This window comes from Bacillus rossius, chromosome 11 (assembly GCF_032445375.1).
Source record: "Bacillus rossius redtenbacheri isolate Brsri chromosome 11, Brsri_v3, whole genome shotgun sequence".
Taxonomy (NCBI): domain Eukaryota; kingdom Metazoa; phylum Arthropoda; class Insecta; order Phasmatodea; family Bacillidae; genus Bacillus; species Bacillus rossius.
The window spans coordinates 50,211,436-50,236,564 of NC_086338.1; the positions used below are offsets into that span (position 1 = coordinate 50,211,436).

The 25,129-nt window shown below is 35.5% G+C and overlaps 2 protein-coding genes across 3 annotated transcripts; one reads left to right on the forward strand and one right to left on the reverse strand.

The window, feature by feature from the left end:
- The first annotated feature begins 799 nt into the window (after positions 1–799).
- LOC134536941 (uncharacterized) lies at positions 800–18,968 on the forward strand. The gene is made up of 3 exons (XM_063377050.1): positions 800–7,339; positions 10,660–10,758; positions 13,216–18,968. The coding sequence occupies exons 1-3, from the start codon at positions 7,308–7,310 to the stop codon at positions 15,698–15,700; spliced, it is 2,616 nt and encodes an 871-aa protein (XP_063233120.1). The 5' UTR covers positions 800–7,307; the 3' UTR covers positions 15,701–18,968.
- On the reverse strand, positions 11,972–21,589 carry LOC134536942 (U6 snRNA-associated Sm-like protein LSm7). 2 transcript variants are annotated; one of them, XM_063377052.1, is made up of 2 exons: positions 21,486–21,589; positions 11,972–12,697 (listed from the first exon to the last, which is right to left on the reverse strand). In XM_063377052.1, the coding sequence occupies exon 2, from the start codon at positions 12,661–12,663 to the stop codon at positions 12,337–12,339; it is 327 nt and encodes a 108-aa protein (XP_063233122.1). In that variant the 5' UTR covers positions 12,664–12,697; positions 21,486–21,589; the 3' UTR covers positions 11,972–12,336. The 2 variants fall into 2 exon arrangements, with proteins under 2 accessions (XP_063233122.1, XP_063233123.1); XM_063377053.1 differs by having other exon boundaries at positions 21,314–21,503.
- Positions 21,590–25,129: the final 3,540 nt, after the last annotated feature.

Here is a 25,129-nt window from a genome sequence, read left to right on the forward strand (position 1 = left end):
TATATTATATTGATTGTCTTGTTTGATTTTTGGTATTAGGGCAGTCAGTATATTTTGATATTTTATAGTGGCCACGCCTCACGCCCTTATATATTTTTATACTTGTTGTTATCAGTATTTATATTTTTACGATTTTTTAAAGGTTATTGTTAGTATCGCAAATGGGGATAAGATGCTGCCATTATTAACGTCAGCTTTTGTAACTAAGCTTGTATGGTTATGTATAGTAAAAATTATTTTTGCAAATTTCTATTTTTTAATAACATACGTCCAAAGTCTTGCCTCTTGTTTGTTTAATGGTTACTCTACTATTATATCCTTTGAATTTTTTTGGCCTGACCCCTGGGCAGTGGTGTGGGGAATTTATATTGTTTAGCTTTTTATGCCTGGTTTTAATATTTATTTTTTCCCTTCGCGCCCAGAGTGAGTCGGGGACGCAACCCCTCTTCCAATTAAGGAGGAAGAAGGGTTACAGAGTGGCGCAGGTTGTAACCCTTCTTCCTCCTCAATTGGAAGAGGGGTTGCGTCCCCGACTCACTCTGGGCGCGAAGGGAAAAAATAAATATTAAAACCAGGCATAAAAAGCTAAACAATATAAATTCCCGACACCACTGCCCAGGGGTCAGGCCAAAAAAATTCAAAGGATATAATAGTAGAGTAACCATTAAACAAACAAGAGGCAAGACTTTGGACGTATGTTATTAAAAAATAGAAATTTGCAAAAATAATTTTTACTATACATAACCATACAAGCTTAGTTACAAAAGCTGACGTTAATAATGGCAGCATCTTATCCCCATTTGCGATACTAACAATAACCTTTAAAAAATCGTAAAAATATAAATACTGATAACAACAAGTATAAAAATATATAAGGGCGTGAGGCGTGGCCACTATAAAATATCAAAATATACTGACTGCCCTAATACCAAAAATCAAACAAGACAATCAATATAATATATAAATATATAAAAAAATATTACAATAATAAAACTGAAGTACAAAAAATTTATTTAAATAAAGTTCTTAAACTCTCAATCAACGGTTTAGTCTTTCTTCAGATGTTCGTTGCTAAAGACTTGCCAAAAAAACAAAGTTAATATCCTAGGCGTGCGCTGGCTTCCTGACCTTCCTCACCAACTCCAGAGTCTAATGCCACGCCGGGCCATAGGTACGAATTCACAAAGGCGTGAACGATGATCGAAAAAAAAATATCTTATTTTTAAGGGAAATGTAGCAAAAACTCTTCACGTAACATAACCATGTTACCACAGAAGTATTTATCATCAGCTTCAAACAAAGTCTTACTTCTTTATTAACTTGCCAATGATTTTATAAAAACGTAGAATGGCCGCACCAACCAACATCAGGCTGCGCATGTAGTCCAATACCGATCGCATACTTTTAATAATACTGCACAAGCTGATATATTAGCTAAAGCCAACTTTAAGTATGCAAATTCCGATGACTAAGTCTCAAAAACAAATTGCAAAATGTTCGTTTCTTCCAAACTTATACTTTTATTGCAACTACAGGCAAACGGGCGACCTTTTTTAAGAAAATCCCACACTGGAACAACGTGTGAAAACAAATGGGCCTCTTCACCAAACTGGCTAATAAAAGTTCCGTCCAAATAAAATTTAGTATGGGAAAATACACAGTTCACTAGGTTTGCCAAAAACCACTGCAGTACCACGAGGGTAAAAATCAAAATTGCGGCCTCTCTTTACCTTGATAAGTTCAGTATCACAGGGCAATCCATTGCCCTGTCACCCAGCGTGGAGCCTCCAGCCCAATACTCTTCGTGGCCCGTTGCCGTCCGGCACACCAGTCCGCGCCGTCACATGGCTCTGTCCTCGACGGTCGCTCGGCACACTCTCCCCCGGCCCCAGCTGATTTTTTCTCCCCGGCAAGCCGAATGTCTGACGTCATCAGCCAACCGCCGGGCGCTCGCCAAGTGGTATTTACGTGAAACACAATCGATGTTCTTAAACTCATAATCGATAGCTACCAAACGGCGTATAACTAATTAACAGAAACAAATATAATTAAAAGAATTTACAGATAAATTAACATTAATTAAAAAAGGCGTAAAAATACGTGAAATAAAAACCATATAAAACTAGAGACCAGCAACAAAAATAAATTACAAGTAAAAATGTGGCCCTGCCGGCCACAACATTAAGACAAATGCAGCCTAATTTTGATACTTCAAATACCTATTACTGTAGTACTTTCTATACTTTATGTTTATATAGCTGCATTTAAATATTTTTTTAAGAACATACTTAAATAAATTACATGTAAAATATTCAGAAAATATGAGGCAAGATGTTTAAATAAATTGCCACCTGTGAATTTATCAGTACAGAACTAAATTACATGAATAAGTTCACATATATGCACTCATTTTCAAAAATCACATTTCACAAAATTTTATTTTTTTCAAGAGTAAACATGGAAAAAGGCAACCTTTATTCTTGACTGGTAATTCTTTCTGTTTCTACACAAATCCTTTTTTTTTCTTCTTCTTCATGTTCAACTTACAGCATATTTACATAATGAGACCAATTTATGCAAGGTACCTATATAAAACAATATTAATTAACTTTACATATTGTTCTTATGGGTGCTTAAGCAGGATTTACAAATGATGATTTTTGTTAGTCTTACATCAGTTCGTAGAGTAAAAACTTAGGTCTACACATACAATAGTATTAAAACTAAAATCCGTATTTATGAAAAAAAAAATTGATTTTGTAGTTACTATACCCATCTTAAAGTTGTATTATGTGATATTATCTTTGAAAGATTTGTGCAATGGGAGTGCATGACTTGATGTAAGCTTTTGGACATACGCCATTGCTATACACATGACATACATGTGCATAGCAATGGCGTATGTCCAAAAGCTTACATCAATTTGTGGTATTATGTGCATTTAAAAGCAATTTCCATTTAATCCAGATGTTCAGTGATCCGTACCCATCTGGTCTGGATTAGAGGGACTCAACTGTAGACTAATACACAACTTTTTAAAATGTAGAACCGTTATAGTTGAGACTGGACCACGCAACGTGGTTGGCCGACCCGAAGCGATACAGAGGGGGCAGCAGTGACACGTCTGCTCTGTGCTCTGCGGAAGCGACGGGCGAGAATCGCGACGGTTACGAACTGCCTGAATACTAAGCATTCACAAAGACACTTAACTTTAAATAACATAAGCACTGGTAATATTGTAACAAAAAAAAGAACCTTAAAATTACAGTAAAGCCCTATTAAAACGTTATTCATGGTGCTTAGAAATTTACTCACATAAACAGGGAAAAGGTACATACTAAAAAAGTAAAATTGCATGCATTAATAGATCAAACAGTTACCAAATTTTTTTTTAAAATCTGTTATGCAGGATTTTTTTTAATTGATAATAAATATTAGGGTTTTTACTGTTAAAATTACACAACTAAGCAATTAAATAAAAAATGAAAAAAAATAAATATATATCAATGTAAAATTCTATGCTGCCGTCCAAAGCTTATTAACTGCACAGTCATTAATTAAAACACAACTATTATAACATAAAAACCCTCAAGTAAGTATGTGAACAAAAGACACTAAATAACACTTGAACCACAGCCAACCCTCTGCAGTTAACAGAGAACTGCTTGAGCAGCCGTCCTATCACAAGCACAGTGATGAACATGCCGGGCAAAGACACGGCACATTGAGAGGACGCGGATGTATCAGCGAAATCTTGTCCTGAACATAGTGTAGCAAGAAATGACAAGGGAAAAGGTAATACATACACCTCAATCACCAGGGATGTACCGAGGAAAAAAAAAAAGTCACTATTTTATTTGTCAGCTAAATTCAAATACATGGGTGAAAGCCATATTTACAGATGACGCCATTTAAATTAAGCACATCACAACATGGGGTTGAATTTTTTTTTCTTTGCCCAGTTGACGCACCGAATCAGTTTATCAAACTTGTACACTAAATGGATAATAAAAAAATTTTGAATTAAAATTTTTTGGTGAATGTCATCACGAGTGTCAGCGGTGAGCAAGATTTTTCTTCTTAAGTGATGAAATTGTTTGATTTGAAGACCCATAGACATACATTTAAAAATGATTTTTTTTTTAAATTAAAAAAAAAACTGAATTTCATACACACAACCACATAGAAAATACATAATAGGAAATGGAATGTTTTAAAAATTTTCAATATTTCTAAATATTTTTAATTGGTAGTAAAAAATTTAATGTGACCACTTAAAAATATTTGCAGCCCCATTTTGGTCTCCACGCCCACAGATGCACACCACTGTTATATCTTGCAGAAAACCCGGTTTACAGACTAAATTTTTCCATCAAGTTTGCCCATTTTAAGAACACTGATGTTACTATACACAAGAACTAAACATTAATGTAACCTAGCAGTGCACACTAGCTAGTGATATTGAGTTCAATATTCAGCTACATGATGAACTGAGTAAACAAATTCTTGGGTGAGTTTCCATTAACAAAAACAAGGGAAAAATAAAGTATTTCTAAGGATAATCTCCATCAAATTCTCAAACTTTTTTTTCCCTATTTTCCTACACACCACTATCTTGCACAAAATTAGTTACATCGAGTGGTAGTATCAACCAATTTCGAGTTATATTCCAAAATTTTAAAATATTAAAATTGAGGGGAAAATATAAATTAAAAAACTTTTTTTTTAAATTATCAGAGCTTAATAGATCATCTAAGGTATTACATTGATCATAATTTACTCATTTGAACTACAATTCACTAACAGCATAAATATATATTTTTGTAAATGTGCAAAACATAAATCTTCAACCATTTCCTCGGGTAAAACATACCTTACACCCACCATCTTAGCTTTCTAAATTATCCCAAAATTTGGCAGATGAATGCAAAAGCGATATTTTGACTAGAATAAATTAAAATTGATCCTTGTCATAGTATGAAATAATATTTTAATGAAGTTGATTACCACAAGCAATTAAGCTCTGAAGCTAAGGGGCCCCTCAGTCAGGGTTGTATTCGTGTTAGTGAGGCGGGATGATAAGAGCAACGCTCGCTGGTGCTTCTAGCACGGTGTCGCCTCTGAAATGGTGTGCAGTCTTCTCGTCGTGCATTCTTAAACTGTGACATTTGAGTGGTAACCGTAATATTAGACGGTAATAGAAGATGATGTGTTTTTGGGAGCTTCCAAGAATCTGTACCAGGCATTTCATGTCTAAAAATTATTCTTAAAATAAATGTTTTTAAGCCCTTTCACAGTTTAAAAACAAAATATGGAAACAGAAGTACTTATCGTAAACAGACCCCATTCAGATATATTCCGCAGTTTTCAAATTGTGTGGATTTTTATGTAGCTCTACACACTGTGAGTGCCCACCTGTGAATACATTTTTCTTACAAGTTTTTTTTTTATACCACAGGATGCTTTTATGATTTGCGTGGAGTCTCTTCAAATATTTATATTTAATGGGCGACTATAAACTGAACTGAGGTGCCAAAAATATATATATTCAAGTTGTAACTTCCAGCATTGTTAATGTTTGTTTTTGGGACTTTTTTTGACTTTTGTAATCATTCCTTCAATTTCGTTCCTTTTTCATAACTTTCGTAACCTGAAGACATTCTGTTTGCAGCCAGGATGCCTGGTGTCTAGGGCAGTGTTTTTTCCAAACGCAGGACCTTGGAACAATTCAGCCCAGGCCTTATAATCAGTGTGATAAATTTGCAGTAAAAACTAATTTTTAAAAAATGTACTTTAGAAATGTGTACTGTAAAACGGATTTATTCTGGGCTCGCAAACTATAATCAAAGTAATTACACTAAAAATTGCATGGTAAAACATCTGATTAAATTATGATTTTATTTATCACACTATTTTACCGTCCAAGTTTTGAAATATCTTTACGTTAGTAGACGTTAGCTAAATGTATTGACAGTTGGGTGGGCCGCGGTGTTCTTGAGGTTGGTAACCACTGGTATAGAGGTTTGTTTGACTCCTGGCCAGCACCAAGATATTTCAGACAAAAATTTGCTTCCCCAAGCTCATGTTCCTTCGCCTTCATTCTGCGATATGCCACAGCTGAATCCCTGTTCCAAGAAAACCTCAAGTGCATCGTTGTTTCCGTCACCACAGTATTGCCTGGGGTAACGACACTCAGCACTGCGTCACCACAATGAACCGAAAACCATCAAATTGTTTTACACTATTGAAGAGGATACACAAAAAAATAAATAATAAAAAAACAAAACAGCAAAGCTGCCTTTAAAAAAAAAATTGAAGTTGAACTTACTATTTTCAAACCACATCAACCAGAGAGTTACAACTTTTCAAACTTGGAACACACAGACCCCCAAAGTTTCAAAAGTGTGGTGTATGCCACTAAGCTATATAAAAAAAAAAAAAAATTTAAAACAGCTGGTTTTAGACCCAGAAAATAATTCTTCTCCGCTTTAGTATGGTGCCTTAAGAAATGTATTTCGGAAATTTTAGTTAGTAAAATAAATATTAATAACAAAAAAAATAAGAATGACTATACTGGGGAATTTTCATGATTTTTCCAGGATTTAAAGTAAATTCCCTAACTTCTCTTTACAATTACAACTTTCCTGACTGAACACTTTGACGAAAGTCACGAAAGTCCTTCAGTGACATTACTGACTCTCAATAAATCCATTATGTCTTTGGATGCTTTCTCTTTCATACTAATTACGCAGCAGTAAAAATTTTTTAATCAAAAGTGGTTTTTCAATTTTACAATAATTTTTGCAGCCTTCACACATCCCGAGACACTGCGAGGAACCGCAGTTGAACAAGTTTGCCAACTCCGCCCACACGACACCTCAAGCGGCCTGCTGATCCAGCTGTTGCCTCGCGGGGCCAAATACGACCCTGGTGAATCACAGACGGGCCGGCACCTTGTATTGCCTCACGCCGGGCCCCGACACCTGTGGAATGCGCCAAGTTAGGCTTCTGCCCGGGGCAGGTTGCGTCACACACCCACGCTGCCCCCCCCCTCCCCCCCGGCGAGTCTTCCAACCACAACTGTTCGGGACCACCTGCCGCCACGGTTAGTGCTCGGCCGATGTCTCACCGGCGACCCACACAAATGCGGGACAGCAGATCTCCTGTGTGAGCGCAGCAACCAAACTATCTACGTGTGCGTGCGATGCTTGCATCAATCATAGAATACTAGCTATTAATTTTTTTTTTTCCTCCTCGTGATGCAAAACATTATTAGACTGTGCGCAAGAGAAAAACATTGACATCTAATGCAGCATTTGAATATCGGCATGATTATAAGGTAAGAAATGTTACGTTTAAATTTAGTGAAAATGTATGCTGTAAACTTGAAACACTATTATTATTATTTTAAAATAAAAAAAAAGTTCATTACACTTAATATTTAAAGCTCTCATTCTTTTTTTTTTTTTGTATATTGTGTATTATTTCTTCAGTTAAATTAGGCAAACTGCAGTTAGCACAATTTTCGACAACTTTAAGAAAAGTATGAATTCCATTTTACAGGTAGTTCCCATTAATCACTACATAATTTCTAACAATAATTTATGAAAACACAAATTTAAATTAATTAGTGGTAAAATTTAAAATAGTAATAATAATAATTACATGGTGTAGGGCAAAATCTTTGATAAAAGGATAAAGAAATGCAAGTAATATTATAAAACTAAATAAATCACTTCAAAACCACTTCTTCATTAGGTATTATGAAAAAAAAAAATTCCATTAAAAATCAATAAAATTATTAAGAAATATGATATTCAAACAAAATTTGAAACTTTATGTCAGGTAAATGCAGTGTTTACTCATTAATACTAAAAATTACTAAGATATAAGTTCTTATTCAAATTTGGAACAATTTATTTGAACACATTTACTATTTGTTACCATCATTATCTATAAACATATTAATTATTAACTCAGCAAGAAATTGGATGATTAATTGTGTGGGACAGTTGAAATATACTGAATAAACATACATATTGTTAACAGCCTTAAACAAGGTTTATCATTAATTATATTTCACAGTATAATTTGTACATGATTTTTAAAATTTTTTCCGAAACTTTATTTCACAGAATACAATAATTTTATTAGTTTGCACAGCTATATAATATAGCATTTAATATGTGCAATAAAAATATTAAATATCTTTAGAATTTATTAGATTATACAAATAAAATATTTTCAAAAAACTTGGAGAAGATTAATAAAATATCATATTCTGTACATAATCTGAACACAGTATAAAATAAGCTTGTAAGCTAGCCGGTTTCATAGTCTCATACAAATGTCATGTTTGGTTTAATAACTGCTGGATACTGAAATCAGTTTTACTAAATGAACATTAGAGTAAGAAGAACTATTAGAAAAATATGCAGGCTTTTGAAAGTTTTTTTAATAAATGTGAAAACTTGATAGTAAATATGCAAAACAATTCTGCAACCAATTTTCAATTGTTTTAATGTATTTTATATCTATTTCCCATACTCATAAAAAATTATGCTCACATACATCACACCTGAGAGAAAAATGATTGCAAAATTTTTTTTTTTTACCTACAATTAAAAACCTTTTCTGATACGTTTACAATATTGCCTTCTACAAAGTTACCTATATGTGCATGATGTGCATAATATCATTCCTTGCTTGTTAAAATATTGCTCTAAAATAAAAACATATTTTACACTATTAAAATATAAACTATTAACAGTATGGTAAAACAAGGAAGAATTTAAAATTTGGTTTATTTATGCCAGTTTATGTAAATACTATTTAGTAATAAAATTTACTAAGTAAATTATAATTTATAAGTTAATAAGAAGAGTGTAAGAGTCCCTAAATATTTTTGAAACTTCTCTTCATGACTGGGTGCTTACATGATTTCAGCTTTTATCTCAATATTTTCAAATAAATTTTTTAGGAGAATAAATTAACCATTTACATTATTGAAACATTTTGATGTACTGTAGCATACATTTCTTAGTTAACACTTTAGTTGTTAGACACAGGAGGAAAACCTTCCAGATGTCAATTAAAACAAACTGTACAAGGAACAGTGGAAAGAGGGGTGGCGGTAAGGGGGGAGAAAGGGGAGGTAGAGAATGGTGGGAAGCAAAATAGTGTAGGAGTTGGTAAAGCTCACACCACACGATACCCATTTTCTGCTATACCTTCTGTTATACCCATGGGTATACAAGTGGGCATAAAAATTTATATAGCAGAAGACAAGAAAGAATTCTCAACTCCATGCACACGATACTTCGAATTTTAACAGAAAACCAGCCAACGCAGTTGTGACCAAAGAAAGCATATCGCAATATTATAAACATGTTGCTGTTTATTTAACTAAATATTTAAACAAAAATATGAAAATTGTAGCTGTTTATTTTAAAGTTAAGTAACCTAGTGAATTTAAAAAAAATATTTAAACTTCTATACTTTACTTACAAAAAATATAACAAAGGTGGTTTGGTATTTAGAAACAAATACAGAGAAATTTTGAAATTAATGAGATTGCATTTTTTAATTGGTAGGTTGGTTTCAAAATCTTCTAATATAAAATTTAAAGGATACAAGTTAAATTGGGTTTGCTTTAATGTAATTTATTTATGCAATTTTTATAATATTACATTAATCAGACAAGTTTGTCTAGCTAATTCACAGTATTAATTTGCCAACTTGTATTACTGTAAATATATCCATTGAAAACTTGGTCAATGATAGTGGGAGAAAATAAAACTAGAAAACTACATATAATTTCTTTTCTATAATTGCCTTTTATTTCACACTTTTTGTAATCTACAAACATTTTTCGGTGCCCGGGGCAGGCTTTCCTCCCCCATGCCCCCCCCCCCCCCCCCATCCTTTCTTGTCCCTGACCCATCTTGCTGCCAAGCGCTGCACCCCCCCCCCCCCCCCCCCATCACAGCGTACTCCATCATTGCCCGATCGACGAGGAGTATGCCTATTCCTTCACCTTTATTCTCGTACCCTTCAGTGTTCTGCCAACAGCTCACCCATTAATGGTACAGGCAGGGCCGGATTTAGGGGAGGGCAACCGGGGCGAAAGCCCCGGGGCCTCCACGAACGGAGGGCCCCCACAACAGAGACTTCGGAAAAAAAAAATCTTTCAAATTCCGACAAGTAAACACTAGTAAACATCTTTTCCTTTGATATTCTTTTTTCGCTGTTTTACCTTTACCTACAGTACTTTGTACATACATGATTATATTATTGTTAAATATTAACAGAAATATTCACTAACACTAAAATTTTATTTCTTATAATTCTTGTCTCCGATTATATTTATGTATGTTTTTTTTTTTTTAATACTAAGAGAATCTACTTGATTTCACAATAAATTATTTATTGGAAAACTCGACTGGAAAAAAATTGTTCATTTTATTTGTAAAATAATTTGGGGCCAGGGGGCCTCCGCTCCTCTGTTGCCCCGAGGCCTCCAGACCTCTAAATCCGGCCCTGGGTACAGGAAAGAAAGAAAGAAAAAAATAATTATGCTTTTATCGTTGTGCTGCAAATTCCCAACATGACGTGCCCACGCAAACGTCATTGTGAATGACAATCTGTGTCTGATTGCAGGAAAAAACTGGCAGCGTTCTTGGTGTGGGTGTTCATAAGCATGCTGACCAAGGTGACAAGCCGTTTGTCATGCTCAGCCCATCCACATGCGGAACACAGGTAATGCAAACAAATCAAGGGGGGAAGGGGGGTGAAACCCACATTTATATCTTACTGTGACTGGCGGCTCAGCCTCAAATGACCATGATGAATTTTTCATTTATTCGTCACTACTTCCTTTTTTTTTAAGGGCCATTTTTTATAAATTTTAACTCGATTCCTCCCTTGCATTTGTAGTTGTGTCACAAATATTTTCAACAGATATTCAATTAGTTTAATACCATGAATGTAGAAAGGCACACAATAATAATTACGAACCCTTGCGCTAGGCCTGAATAAATACTAGTTTTTTTGTTATCAAAGTGAATCAATGTTTTAAATATTTGCGAAGTCAAATCGAATTGTGAATATTGTTCTGGGCTAAGCTATATAGCACTTATTTTATATAATAGAGGTTTTAAATAAAAAAATAGTATTTTAACATTTTTAATGTTTGAACTAATTAAGTGATAAACCGATTGGAATATATATATCTAGACACACACACACACACACACACAAACACACACACACACAGGTAAAACATCATTCAATAAAAATTATAAAATAACCATTCATAATATTAATATTGAGAACTCATAAAAGCAAATGGAGTGCCTTCTTTTGATTCTTTTTTAATTAACCAACTTTGTTCAAACAGCATAAGTACATAATATTCCCGCACGTAAGTTATGAATAGTAACCACAAACTTGGGCCAAGAACGTTCCTGAACAGCCTTTTATAGCCCACTGGGTCAGAAAGTATTACATGTAACTAAAATCATAGCATTCCCATCGATGAGAGAAGTGCTGCTTTTGGCATCATGTTATGTTAAGATCTGCCTGTAAAATCACATAGAGTGGAGCCCTTACACCAATACACAAACTCTACTGATGAAAACCTTCTAAAATCTACAATTACTTTTTTTTTTTAAATTTAATAGTAATCATTTTGAAACACTGAGAGAGGCGAACAATATTTATATATACTTTCGTGAAAATAATATTATTAGTGTGACACTCATTCCAAACTTGCACCCACCTACATCTTTCAAGCACATGATAATGAGCTTACTCTTTGTAGTTAATGAAGATAACTTGAGGGTCACAAATTACACTTAAAAATTATGTTGAAAACAGCTTACATTAACACTAAATTTGACGTTTGAACATAAGCTTTTTGAAAAAAAAGAAAAAAAAAATTCTCCACATAAATAAGGTCAACAACAACAAATTTACTTCAGTGAGAATAGTAATCTTTAATAGAAAAAATAACAGCACATTTTTTTATATGACACTTTTAATTTTCTTAATGATAGCTTTTTATTCATTGTGGAGTGTTACTCCAATGCACTCCAGACAGAAACCCAAAATAATAACCTAAAAAATTAATGTCTTACTAGAAAAAAAAAAGAATTTGTTCATAAATATATGGCTATGATGGAAATTATTCACGAACCAAAGTTCTTTCCCGTCACTTTGAACCGACACTTCTCGGCCGTGCCGATGAAATTCTCGAGCTGTGCTGCAGCCGTAAAACTGTTTCTCCGGAGGTGCGTTTGGGGAAGCGACACGAGGCCGCGGGAACGGGGACCCCCGCTATATGAACGGGTTCGGGATGCTCTCCATGCCGTCCACGGGGCAGATGAGGACCACCGACGTGCCGCGGCACACCACCAGCCCCAGCAGCCGGGTGTCGTCCGTCAGCTTGTAGGGGTCGTCGGGGTCGCGGAGGAACTCGGTGGTGTCGTCCAGCACCAGGTTCAGCAAGGGGTCGTAGCCCTTGAGGACGCCGGCCGCCTCCCGCCCGCCCGCGAACTTCACCCTGATGTTCTTGTCCAGGTACTTGGACAGGTCGAGGATGCTCTCCTTGCGCTTGCGCTCCTCCTTGGGCTCCCCGCCCCCTGCCGCCTGGCCGGCCGACATCGCCCTTGGGTGTCGCGCGCTGCTCTCTCGTCACCTGCACCAAACAACATAAACACTCCTACCCTCCTTCAGCAACACACCACGGCCACGCTTCAAGGGTCCGCCCTTCCGCACCACAACGTTTAAAAACTCATATTATCAAACAAAAAAAATATAATGAACAATAACGGGAATTATTATAAATGTATTCAATAATATCACGTTTTAAGAATATTTAGCTATTTGTACTACACACTCGCCAGGCTTCTGGTTTGTGCCACCGGCTGAGATGCAGCGGGGCAAATAGGTAAACATTAAATAAAAATACCCACATAATGAGGTGTGTGGGTATGGGGAAACATATACCCCCCCCCCAACACAATTTAAAAAAAAATCTATCATTTCCAACAACAAAAATAATTTGAAAGTAAACAGTAAGCTTTTTTTTACATAAAATTCTGCACATGCTCCTGCACATCAAGAGTTTTTTTATCACACAAATCACAAAAGAATAATTAAGTTAAGTATATTGTGTTAGTCACTTCATGGGTGTTTTTTTCTTTTTTTTTCTAGCACTTTGAAGGACGCGGACTCTGATCCCAACCAACGCGGAGAAACTCCTGCGAGGTTCCTACAGGTCGAATTTCCAGAAGTAAATGAAGAATGCAGATCGAAAAATCCCACTGCAAGCACCTCTGACACGGGGCACAATTTCACTAAAACTATCAACAAAACCGGTACAATACACACAAATAATCGGTTGTGCAAGAACACGAAAACAGTAATAAACACAGAAATATTCAAAGACTTGAAGACGTACCTTGGTAGTATCTTCTCACCATACTCGGGCAAAAGAAATCCAAGGAGCATTAAAGAAAAGAGATGTATCACATCAAGAAGTTACCCTCCTTTACATACTCTTAAACGCAACCATGAGTCACTCATACAATCTCTCCTGCGACGAAAACTTGGCGGTGCCGAACCTGTGCTTACAGCAACTCACGGGAATCAAGAGAGGAATGAAAAAGCTGACCACCACGCTGGGCTGCATAGTTATGTTCAACACGGTGCCGACAAATCCAGGAGATTTGTGCCAGACTTGATATTGAACAACAGAACACACACTGTAGATGCAGGGTCAATAGGTAGCGCTCTCAATCACAGCCGAGTGAACGGACCACTTCCCCTGTTCCATTCACCAAGACTGAAAAAGCTGACAAAAACAAATGAAAATGATTCTACTAGTGAAATCCCACGTTCAAAAGCCCCACTTACTTTGCTAAGTAAAATAAGGTCCCTCCTGCACTTGGGAAACAGCACCAAGACAGAAAGGAAAACTTGGACACCTCCGAGACCTCAAAGCAGCTTCCTTCACAGCAAACCTTTAGCTAAAAAATTCATTCGAATAAAACCCGATGAATGTAATCTTAGGCCCACACAATCACCACTTTACGGAGTTCTTACCTTCCGCAGTAGAGGTAACAATAAAGAAACAGCTAACACAACTAATTGTGTGACGTCAGGCATCCCAAACTTCACCAAACCAATACCCAATCTTCAAACAAAAATCTTCAAGGAACGTTATAAGGCAATGCCAAAAACACAGAATTTTATTCCACAACAGAATGAGCAAGTAAAAGATTACAAAAATAACGAAACTGAAATCAGAACCTATTGCAAAAACTGTTTCAATAATAACTTAATGGAAAACTGTGACAGTGAGACCAAAAATCTCCTGTTAAACATCCTTAAACGACAACATGAAATTACTGATCAGATTTCAGAATTGGTGAAACTGAAATGTTCACCGCAACTGTCAAGCAATGAAAAAATACTAGAACATAAAGAAGTAAATGACGATCACTTGGGGAATGTACAAAGCTCAGACACAACACATACAAAACATGCTCCAAAAGAAAAACACAAATCTAAAAAACAACATGCACAAAATGACAATTTTCCAGTACTACCGCAAGAATCCAATAAATCTAACACAATGACAAATGTACCAATTAGAATACAACTTGCTTTAAACTCAGATGATGAAGTATTTATTATGACTGAAAGTGATTTTTTAAGTGAAAATTCAACACAATATAGCACTACAGAAACAGCATACAAAATGGCAGAAGAAACAGTATACAGCACTGCAGCAACAGACTACAGTACGGCAAACACAGATTACACAGAAACAGACCAAAACACAGCAGAGACAAGCACTGCAGCCACAGAATATAGCACTGCATCGACAGAATATAGCACTACATTGACAGAATACAACACCTCAACGACAGAATTCAGCACTGCAGAAACCAAATACAGCACTTCGACAGAATACAGCACCTCAGTGACAGAAAACAGCACTGCAGAAACAGAATACAGCACTTCGACAGAATACAGTACTGCATTGACAGAATACAGTACTGCATCGACAGAATACAGTACTGCATCGACAGAATACAGTACTGCATCGACAGAATACAGTACTGCATCGATAGAATACAGCACTGAAGTAACAGAATACACTTCTAAATATACCACAATAACAACAGAATCTCAAAAATTAGATTTATCTACAGAACTAAATGAAGAACAACGTGAAGTCACTGATTACATATCAACAACACCATACTTTCAAGAACCACCTAATTATGAAGAGATGGGTCAGCAGTTAGAAGAACAGACCGAAACGCAACTCAACAGTAAATTAATTCCATCAGTAAAAGATGGCATGCAAACATGGACAACTACTTCTTGGGTGTCAGACACAAATAATGTAAAAGAGCAAGTGCGAAATACTAATGCAATCAAGGACCATCAACTCGCAACAACACCTACCGACAATAAAAATTCCACAGTAACTTTAGGAACACACAACTTTGAGATCCACTTCAAAGTTAGCTGTACCATTAATATAATTGAAACCAAAAACTCAATGTCAGAACCTCCGTCACTTGCACAAGATAATGATAGCCAAGCAAATCAGAAATGCAATGAAAAAAAACAAAACAACCCGTTCAAATTTGTAATACAATGTGAAAATTTAGGCATTAGATAACAATTATAGCTAAACAAAAGTTGAGTGCAAAAATTACCCTTCAAAATATTGAAATTGACAGCACCTAGAGTGTAGCTGGCCAAAATAATGCAACTAACTTAAGTCTATATTATAGATTTCACACAACTAAAAATGTTACAAAACCATAAAGACTATTTTTAAAGATGTTACTTTTAAAAGCAGGATTGACTCTCTTAACCCGATAGACACAAGTCACAATACACAAAACATACTTTCATCTTAGTAATTCGACTTGATACGCAAAAAAAAAATAATCAAAGATATATCCAGCGATATAGGTAAGGGTTTCTACTTCCATGTTAATAACCAAACGTTAGGTGATGCTGTTGTTAATAGATGTTTTGTGTTTTATAACCATATTGTTATAGCTACAGTATATTCTGGAACACATCAACAGCATGTTGTACATGGCCAGTGGGTTTTCACGGAGCAAACTCAAGTTTATCTGCCAACGGCATTTTGTCGCAAGTCCAGCCTAAGATTTAGATTTCACACCATGCTCTGGGACAAAATGCCATGCCAGTGGTCAAGTCCTTGCGCTTTCATCCATCATTCACTCGAAACAGTGCCAGGTAATGATCTACAGTAGATAGAATGCTATTTGGTGAGCTTCATCATCATGTAAGAAGTAGTGTCTTATTGAGTAGTTAGGGATGTTAGTCTATTTTTTATACTAAAGGAGAGAAATATGGAGGGAGAATGTATTTATAATGGTTCGTGAGTGTCGCCAACACGAGACACCAAGGTAGGTTACATATATGTAATCATAATTGCCAATTTTTTTTTTTACACAGGATGACATGTTTTACTAAAAGTGATAATGTGTTACGTTAAGAAATACTGTTGGTTTAAGGTAACTGAAAGGTAGCAAAAAAAAAAAAAGAGACAGTAGGTCTATGAAGCAATGTGTTTGTAAAAGCATAAAATTAAAATTTCCAATAGATTCACTACAAACAGTTCTGCCAAAAGTGAAGATTAATGTTGACATGGGCCTAATGACTAGCAGTTATGCACTTACAAGTGCTCACAGGATTAACACCTAAAATTATGATGCTTGCAGAATTTACAAAAAATGGAGGACTGACCATTACTGATGAAAATATGAATACTTTACCATCATATACTAACAATTACACAGTACATTTAGAAAAAACATTAAAAGTACATTAATATTAACTAGAATTTTTCTCGGGCAACTTACATGCTCCAGCATTAGGCCCTAGACAATCATGACAATTCCTCTGTTAGGATTTGTCTCCGATTTACTGTGGGGCAGAGAGGGGAGAGGAGGAAGGGTGAATACTTATGTAAAAGAAAATACCATTTACAGATCAATTCATCATTGATTATTGCAGTTGAATGTTTATCCTTGAGGAAATTCCTGTGCTCAAAATGAGTTTAAATAAACATCCTTTCAGAACAGTTTGATCTTAGGACATAAATTAAAACAGCAAACATAATGTGCCACAGGATCAATATTATACGATCTTGCCATCAGGATCAAGGGATAAACTTGGCTAACGGCCAGTTGCGTCATTAGAGTACAGGCATAATCTCAAGTCATAGATCATCGTTCAACCACATTTTATGTTTCACCATTGTGTTGAGAGCGCTGAGGGAAGATAATTTGGAACTTTGAAGTGAACTGATGCTCGGGTTGACATTGCACGAAAAGACATGGCCGACATTTTCAGACTTTATGCACGTTAATTTAATCAGACGTAAATATTAGAATATTATTTTCAAAATTTCAGATCAAAATTTTACATATTCTAATGTTGCAACCTCTTTTCATGCAAAATACCCACATTAAAAAAAAAATGTTTGAAAAGCTTGTTATTTTAGTTTGATTTATGATTATTTATTTTTTATAATTACTTTTTATAATAAATAGTATAATAAATATTTATGACTGCTTCATTTTGTATTAACTTTTAAATACCAGTTTGTGTTTTCTGTCATTAATAAAATTGAAAAGATGAAGCAGATTATATATTCTGCTATCTTGTGGCGATCACAAAAGTTATTTGCTCACTGTGTCACAATCGATTGTAGCGACTTCATATCGTTCCAGCCCAACAATTCAAACAAAATTAAAATTTCTTTGACACTGCTGCTACAGGTTGTCATAAATTGAAAATGTATGACTTATAGTTCACGCGAACGAAGATCACGTAATCCCAGTATGTGTTGGTGCAGCGTTTAGACGAAGATCCTTAGATCATTCTTGGGCTAAGATCATTGGATCGCTGATAGAAGAGCAGAATGATGCCACTGGCCATAAGTGATCCGGAAAAATTACAGTATAGTCAAAGCTATAGGCTACAGGTAATATGCTAATATGCTCTCGAGCAAGAAAATGATGAAATTAACACGGTCAAAGAGGTCTAAAGGGTATTTGCAGCTTTATAAATGACAAGCTTATAAAACAGGGGCTATGCCAAAACTTCTTAATCAATTTGATGATCTCAGTGTACCTGAAAGTGGTTTACAACTCCAAGTAAGGAAATGCATGACCAACACTTTCTATGGACAGATGGTGGAACAGGTGGGTCAGTGGGGATTACAATACGTGCTTTCTTGCTATAAGGGTCTGATTCTCAGAAGGAATAATAAACATACAGCCCACAGCATGATTAACAGACTTTATATGAACTAATATTTGTTTGTAAAAAACATTAGCAAAGAAGTTAAAACTAAGGATGGGCCAGGTTAATTCCTTAAATACCATCACATCTTCACTATTCGAAAGATTCTATATTCGAGAAATAATAATCACAGAAAATTATTGGAGGAAATGAAGTAAATTAAAAAAATTCAACTTTTAAGTCTGAAGTACACTAGGTCTATTCTATTAGTGTTTGCCAAGATATTTTACATCTGATATGTAATTATAGATATAAAATTAGAATATTTATTGATTTAAGTGAAACAAATGTGTAACTAAGAAGTTTAATTTGTAACACCTAATATTTTTCCTTCATTTTTTGTAAATTATTTTATTTTTGCCTCTTGACACCTAGAATCGAATTCAAGGGGGTATATTTGAGGTAAACTTTGGGATTTGAATTTAAGATTTGGATTCCAGAAAATTGGGATTTGACCAATCTTTAGTTATAACAAAAATAAGTGTTTATACGTATATGTAAATTTCAGGGATCCTTTATTTACAATATGGTTGGAAGCAAAAAAAGTCTGATATTTGCTAGCATTAATTTTAAATTGTAGCATCAGTAAGTTACACAAAAATGTTCCCCCCCCCCCCCCCCCCCCTTGAACATGACCCCTAACCACCATCACTGTCTACGTAAGTACATTAAAGTATGTACATACGTAATATTAGCAATCTGATAAAAAAATGTTGGAAAGTACTAGGAGAACCAGAGGCTGCAAGATCTGTTTATATCTAGAAAAATAAAAGGGTCATATTGAATGTGGTAAATTATCTACATTAAGTGTTTGTTAGTAGCCTAGTGAACTGCATGTTACCATGCATTGTACAAAAATGATTTAATAAAATTTTTTATACAGCAGAAGTGTTATTATTCTACTGCTATCAGAGATCTGTAGCCTAAATAACTAAAAAGGCCATAAAACATACGACGACGACGGGTCGATCGGCCCAGAGATGTAGTTTGGGCCCCCCAGTCATTGTCACAGGTGAAGCACCACAGCTTGACTGAGATATAATAGGCAAGATGATTCTGCAGTGATTAGCCGTTGCCTTCCGCAATATGGTGGTGAAAGGACCACAGGACATCCGTCCTGGGACCTGATTCTTGACGCTGTGCGAACAAATCCTCTAGAGCATTGATGGCCAGCTACACTAAATCAGATATAACTTTTGAAATCAAGATCACGGGCCAGACACAAATGAATACATTAAATTCCTTACAGCATTTTTTTTGGGCATATTATTCTGTTCAAACACATCCAATCAATACAATATGTGGCATGTGATGATGAAATAAATACTACATTTACTTAAAAATAGTGATAGGAGCTGTGTGTTGTTGCAGTATTTATTGTGCAAATCTAATGTAAACCACTACAAAATATATTTATGTACATTTGAAAAAAAAAGTTTGATAATTGTTTCTACATTCATTTACAGCCACAGTAGATCAATAAATGTTTTTAATAAGTTCATTAAACATTCTGAAGTTCATTTATTTTAGTTTCCATAATTTTATGCAAAACTCCCAATCAAAGTGAAAATAAAGATGATATTAAATAAAAAATTAATCTAAACATGTATGGTAGAAAAAAGATTACTTTAAAATATCGACAGGTTAGCAGCAGACCCTTTTAATTCACCCACCTTGGGTTACACTGGTTCCATCAGGTCAGCTATCTTAAAATAGGTAAAGGATGAATCATGCATGCAACATCATTGCTGAAATGCAGCTAGTTAGCATTGATCTAGTGGGAAAAAATGATTTCATTAATGGTGACTGGATAAATATTTGAAGTCACAATTTTTTTGAAGTATGTCAATTTAAATAAAAATACTATTTTGAACCATTTATAAAAAACGGTGTGTTATTTCCTAATGGGGCATCGTAATATTACAAACCAATATTTTGCCTTGGAATTTTTATATTTTGAATGTTATTTTATGTTTACAAGTTATGTATTCTCCATTTCTACATTATGTACTGGACTCTACGTGTTATTAATCTTCTGTGATGATCAAGAGGACAAGGTGCAACTGCTACCAACCTGTTTGTGGCAATTTTTATTATATTTTGGGTTACTTCAAACATAATATTTTTTGTGTTTTCTTTATATTTTCCTTATTATATATTTTATATTGTTTTCCTGTTAAATAAGATTACTAATACAGGTTATAGAATCAAAAATTTTTAAAGTTAAACCTTGGAAAAAATATCCTTTTGAATCGATAAGGTCCTAGTAACGAGTGGTGAGCAGGCATTGCTGTGGGGTTTTGTTGTTTTCTTTAACTTAATCATTGAATATTTTGTTAAAAGAAAGGTATGTGCAAACGAGAGAGCCTAGGCTAGGTGGATGTTAGTGTTATTCTCTGGATGAAACAGGTGGCGAACTCCAAAATTCATTGGATACCTCATCAAATTTACATTACAGCAGAGGTTTTCAAAGAGCAGGAGAATCAGCATAATTTTCTGCTTTCTGTAAAGAATGTGTAGCCTTCTTCAAAATAGTCATGTTTTTGTGTATTTAAATGTTTTCCCTAGATGGCTGTGTATATGTTATCATTAATAAAATGTAAGGTTTTGTTAAGTCGGTTTAGCTACATTAAAATAAAGTAAAGTTGATAAAATAGTCGAAACAATACAATAGCTAATGCAAATAGACTGAAAAATCAAAAATATTTACAGGTAAAAACAAATTTGTGTTATTGCAAGGCTCAGCATAAAAGTAATAGTCCAACAGTATTTTTAATGTAGCTAACCTAACCTAACCTAACAAACTGTTCAAACAATCTTACAGTATTTTTAATGTAGCTATTCTAACTTAACCAACAGATTAAAACGGTACTTTCAGAAGAGCACCTACTCCCAAAATTAACTCTACCCTATTTCAAACAAGGGTACAATAAAGCATAATAACCTCATATCCGCTAGAAATATATGATGTTTGACAGCTTTGGAACTTAAATTCGTTTAAAAAATTTACATCCAAAGAAGTTCCTACAAAATATTTTATTAAACTGTCCAGAACTGGGTAAATAAAAAAAGTATGTAATCTTAACCGTGCCTGAGTTAACTGATTAAATCCGTACCTGGCCGATAATTCCCCACGCAACAGAAGCTTTTCAAAATAATACAGCAAAAAAAAAAAAAAAAAAAACAGCTGACAGTTAGTAAACATTAACACAATTTCCGGTTATATTCCAAGGTATTCTTTCTACATGGATATAAAACAATATATGTTTAATTAACAGAACAAATCCTCCAATGATTCCGAAAGACCCTAAAAGTATTTTTTTTGGAATTACTATTAAGTACAGAGTATTTTTCAAAATTTTGATATTGCTAGATATACAATATAATTTAATGAATTGTGTTGAGTTGTTAATGTTTGGCTGTAACTAAAGTGGGGCATTATTTGATTTTTTTGTCATATGGTTAAATTTTAAAGGGGAAAGGAGGATTATAAATAAAAAACGAAAATGATTTTAATTGTGAAAGTTAAAAACGTGTTCGATAAAACGGAAACAGAGATGGATTACGAAAAGATCTCCCGGAATATTTCACTATCGAATCTGCTGCTTTCACAATTCATGGCGCAAATAAAAATGAATATAACAAACATTTTAATTTGTGCTATTAACCAATAATTTTAGAATAAAGGATATAGTATAAAAATTCAAAAGGGAGTAGGGGGAAATTGCCCAAGTAACAGACAATCCCCAGTACCGGACAGTATAGAGTTACACGTTTATCCGCTAGATAGCAGCACTTGACGCTCACAGGCAGGTAGAGTTACACAAAGCAATAGTGTAGATCGCGCCACTTGGTTGTAGTCCTTGCCGTAGTTGAATTATTCGTTGGAAAGTACGGAGTTCATGTTTTTTTATCTACACATTTAACTTTCGAACCGGTTTATTTTCCTTCTTCAAGTGAGTTAAGTGTATTTATTAGATTTTAATTAAGATTCCATATGTTCAGAGATTAAAATGCTGTGTTTACATTGAGATTTTGCTTATGTTTTCGTCGTTTTGCAATATTTTGTAAGCCATCACGTGACCCTAGTAACGGATAGTGGCTATGTTCCCAGTACCAAAGAGAAATAAAATGTGAAAATTATTTTGTAAGTGTTATTTTTTTTCCCAGGGATATTTTGAATCGATGGCAGCAACCAAAAAAGGAAAATGTGATGAAGATAAAATGAAAAAAGTTTTAGATGGTGTTTTGGCGGGAAATTTTGATGTTGACCGAAGTGTTTCCCCTGCTCATAAAGTCCATTATACTGTGCCAACCCCTAATCATCCCCTGCCCCGTGCAGTGAATGTGTGTTATGTGGAACATACTTTATATTTAATAACGTGTCATTTTTATTATTTGAATATATTATATTTTTTTCGTGAACTTTTGTCATTATAATTATATGTTGTTCTAAAGTATAATGTTAATTGCTGTAACCAGGCGACGAAGCCGAGGCCAACACACGGAATCACTCCGAGCGCTGCACGTGTCTCGAAGGGGGGGGGGGGGGGTGACGGGCGGAGAGGCAGAGACGCGGCAGGAGGGGGCAGTAGTCATCTGGCGGCCGAGCAAGGTGGTCGCACGGCGAGACGAGTGCAGCAGTGAGACGTGAGCCACGACTGGTGAGATTGGATCCGGGCGGTCGGGACTTTCACGTTCATTCCTGTTACGCTATCGGTCGCCATTGTAACTAATTTAATTGTAAATAAGTATTCTCTTGGTTTTTTTTAAGGCGGGACATTGCGCACATCGGCGGACACGTGCGTGCCGCAACGGGACGGACATTACGTCGCTGGCGACAGCGTTTTAACTTAATTGGTTTCTCGCTATCATAGGGAAGAGGCAGAGACAGTCCATCAGTGGCGGATCCAGGATTTTGGTTTGGGAGGGGCTTGACCCAGCTGAGGCTAGGCTTTATCTAGGCAAACACTAAAACAATAGTGGACCCAGATGCTTTTGGAGGGGGCTTGAGCCCCTTACCCCCCCCCCCCCCTGAGGATCCGCTACTGCAGTCCATCAATCGCATACGGAACCAGGGGTTCAGTCCGCACTTGGCGCCTGCCCAACCCCAAACACGTGCAGCCGAGCCTCACTCCGCGGAGGGACGGGTGTTGTGCCGCGGATTGCCCATGTATCTAGATTACGCGAAGGGCTCAATAAATACTTATGGTCAAACTGTCGAAACATCATTGTAGCTCGGATAGTGTTACATTCCCCCGCCACGAGGCCTGAACCCTCCCTGAGAATTCTACGCAACCCGCATCACGGGGTGATATCCGGGGCTACGACAATTTTAGTATTAGAGAAGCAGCCGGACATATTTCGGTACCCAAAAGCACTTTATGGGAGTGTTTTTGTGCAATTAAACAAGGTAATTCTGTTACCTTCTCACCTTCTATGGGTGATTTCCAAATAAGTTTAATGATAGTATAGAAAGTTATCTTGTCGAGCACCTAAAGAATTTGGACAAATGTTTCTTACAAGTAAATAAAAAATAACTGTTAATCTTGGCATATAATCTAGCTGAGCACCTGAAATTGACACATCAGTTCAACAATTAAAAAAAAAAGAGACTAGGTAACAAATTTTATTGTGGATTCATAAAACGCCATCCAGAATTTTCGCTACACAGTGCTCAATCCGTAAGCCTACAGACAGTTAATGGTTTTAGCAAGTATTAGGCGAACAATTTTTTTTTTCCAAATTAGAGGAGCTGACAAGAAAGTATTAATTTCCTTCAAGCAGAATTTTTAACTGCGACGAAACTGGTGTCAGCGTTGTACATTCTAACGCATCCCTTTATCTGTTTTGTGAGGGGGGGGGGGGGGGGAGGGGGGCATATTAGCAAACTCACATCGAGAGAACGTGGGAGGAACATAACTGTTTTGCTTTGCATCAATGCTACAGGGGATCTGTTTATCCCACCTCTTTTTGTGTTTCCCAGGATTCGAATAAACACACTTTTGACATAAAATGCACCAGATGGAAGCAACTTTGAAGCTCAAGTAAGCAGTTGGATCTGAATATCAGGATTTTTGAAATGGTTGAAGTCGTTTGTTGAAAAAGTTAATCCATCAGAACATAGTACAGTGTGTTAGTATTGGATGAACATAGCACTAAAAAATCTGCATGTCATTATCTATGCCAAGAAACATAATATTCACTTATTTAGTTTACCCCCTCATACCACACACAAACTCCAGGCATTAGATAGAGCAGTCATGAAACCTTTTAAAAATGCATTTAATGCAGCATGTGACCTGGATGGCCATGTGAGAGACAAGGGTTAAAAATTACTGAACAAGATATCTGTGGATTGATAGGAAATGCTTTCTCAAAAATAGGTATTCAAAATGAATCTAGCAAAATTCTGAAGTTCATTTATTTTCACTCAGCTGGAAATAAACATAAAAATGTATACATAATTGAGGGGCAGTGTGGTCTACGAAGGAGGAAATGTACTAATCAAACTACCATTCAACTCCTGGCTGAGTATGTATTCTCAGTGCTGTGATGATTCCTAGTTTTTTTCATTGCCCTGTCACGGTGCCACTTGGGCTTGAATCAATGTGACTGATATTTCAGTGCTTGGTAGGATCAAACTGACCTTCGGGCACATAACCATAATTCCAGTTTTATAAAGAAAAAAACATTAACAATTTGGTAAAATCAAGTAAAAAAGAGATAAAGCTTTATTCGAAACACAACTAATTCAATG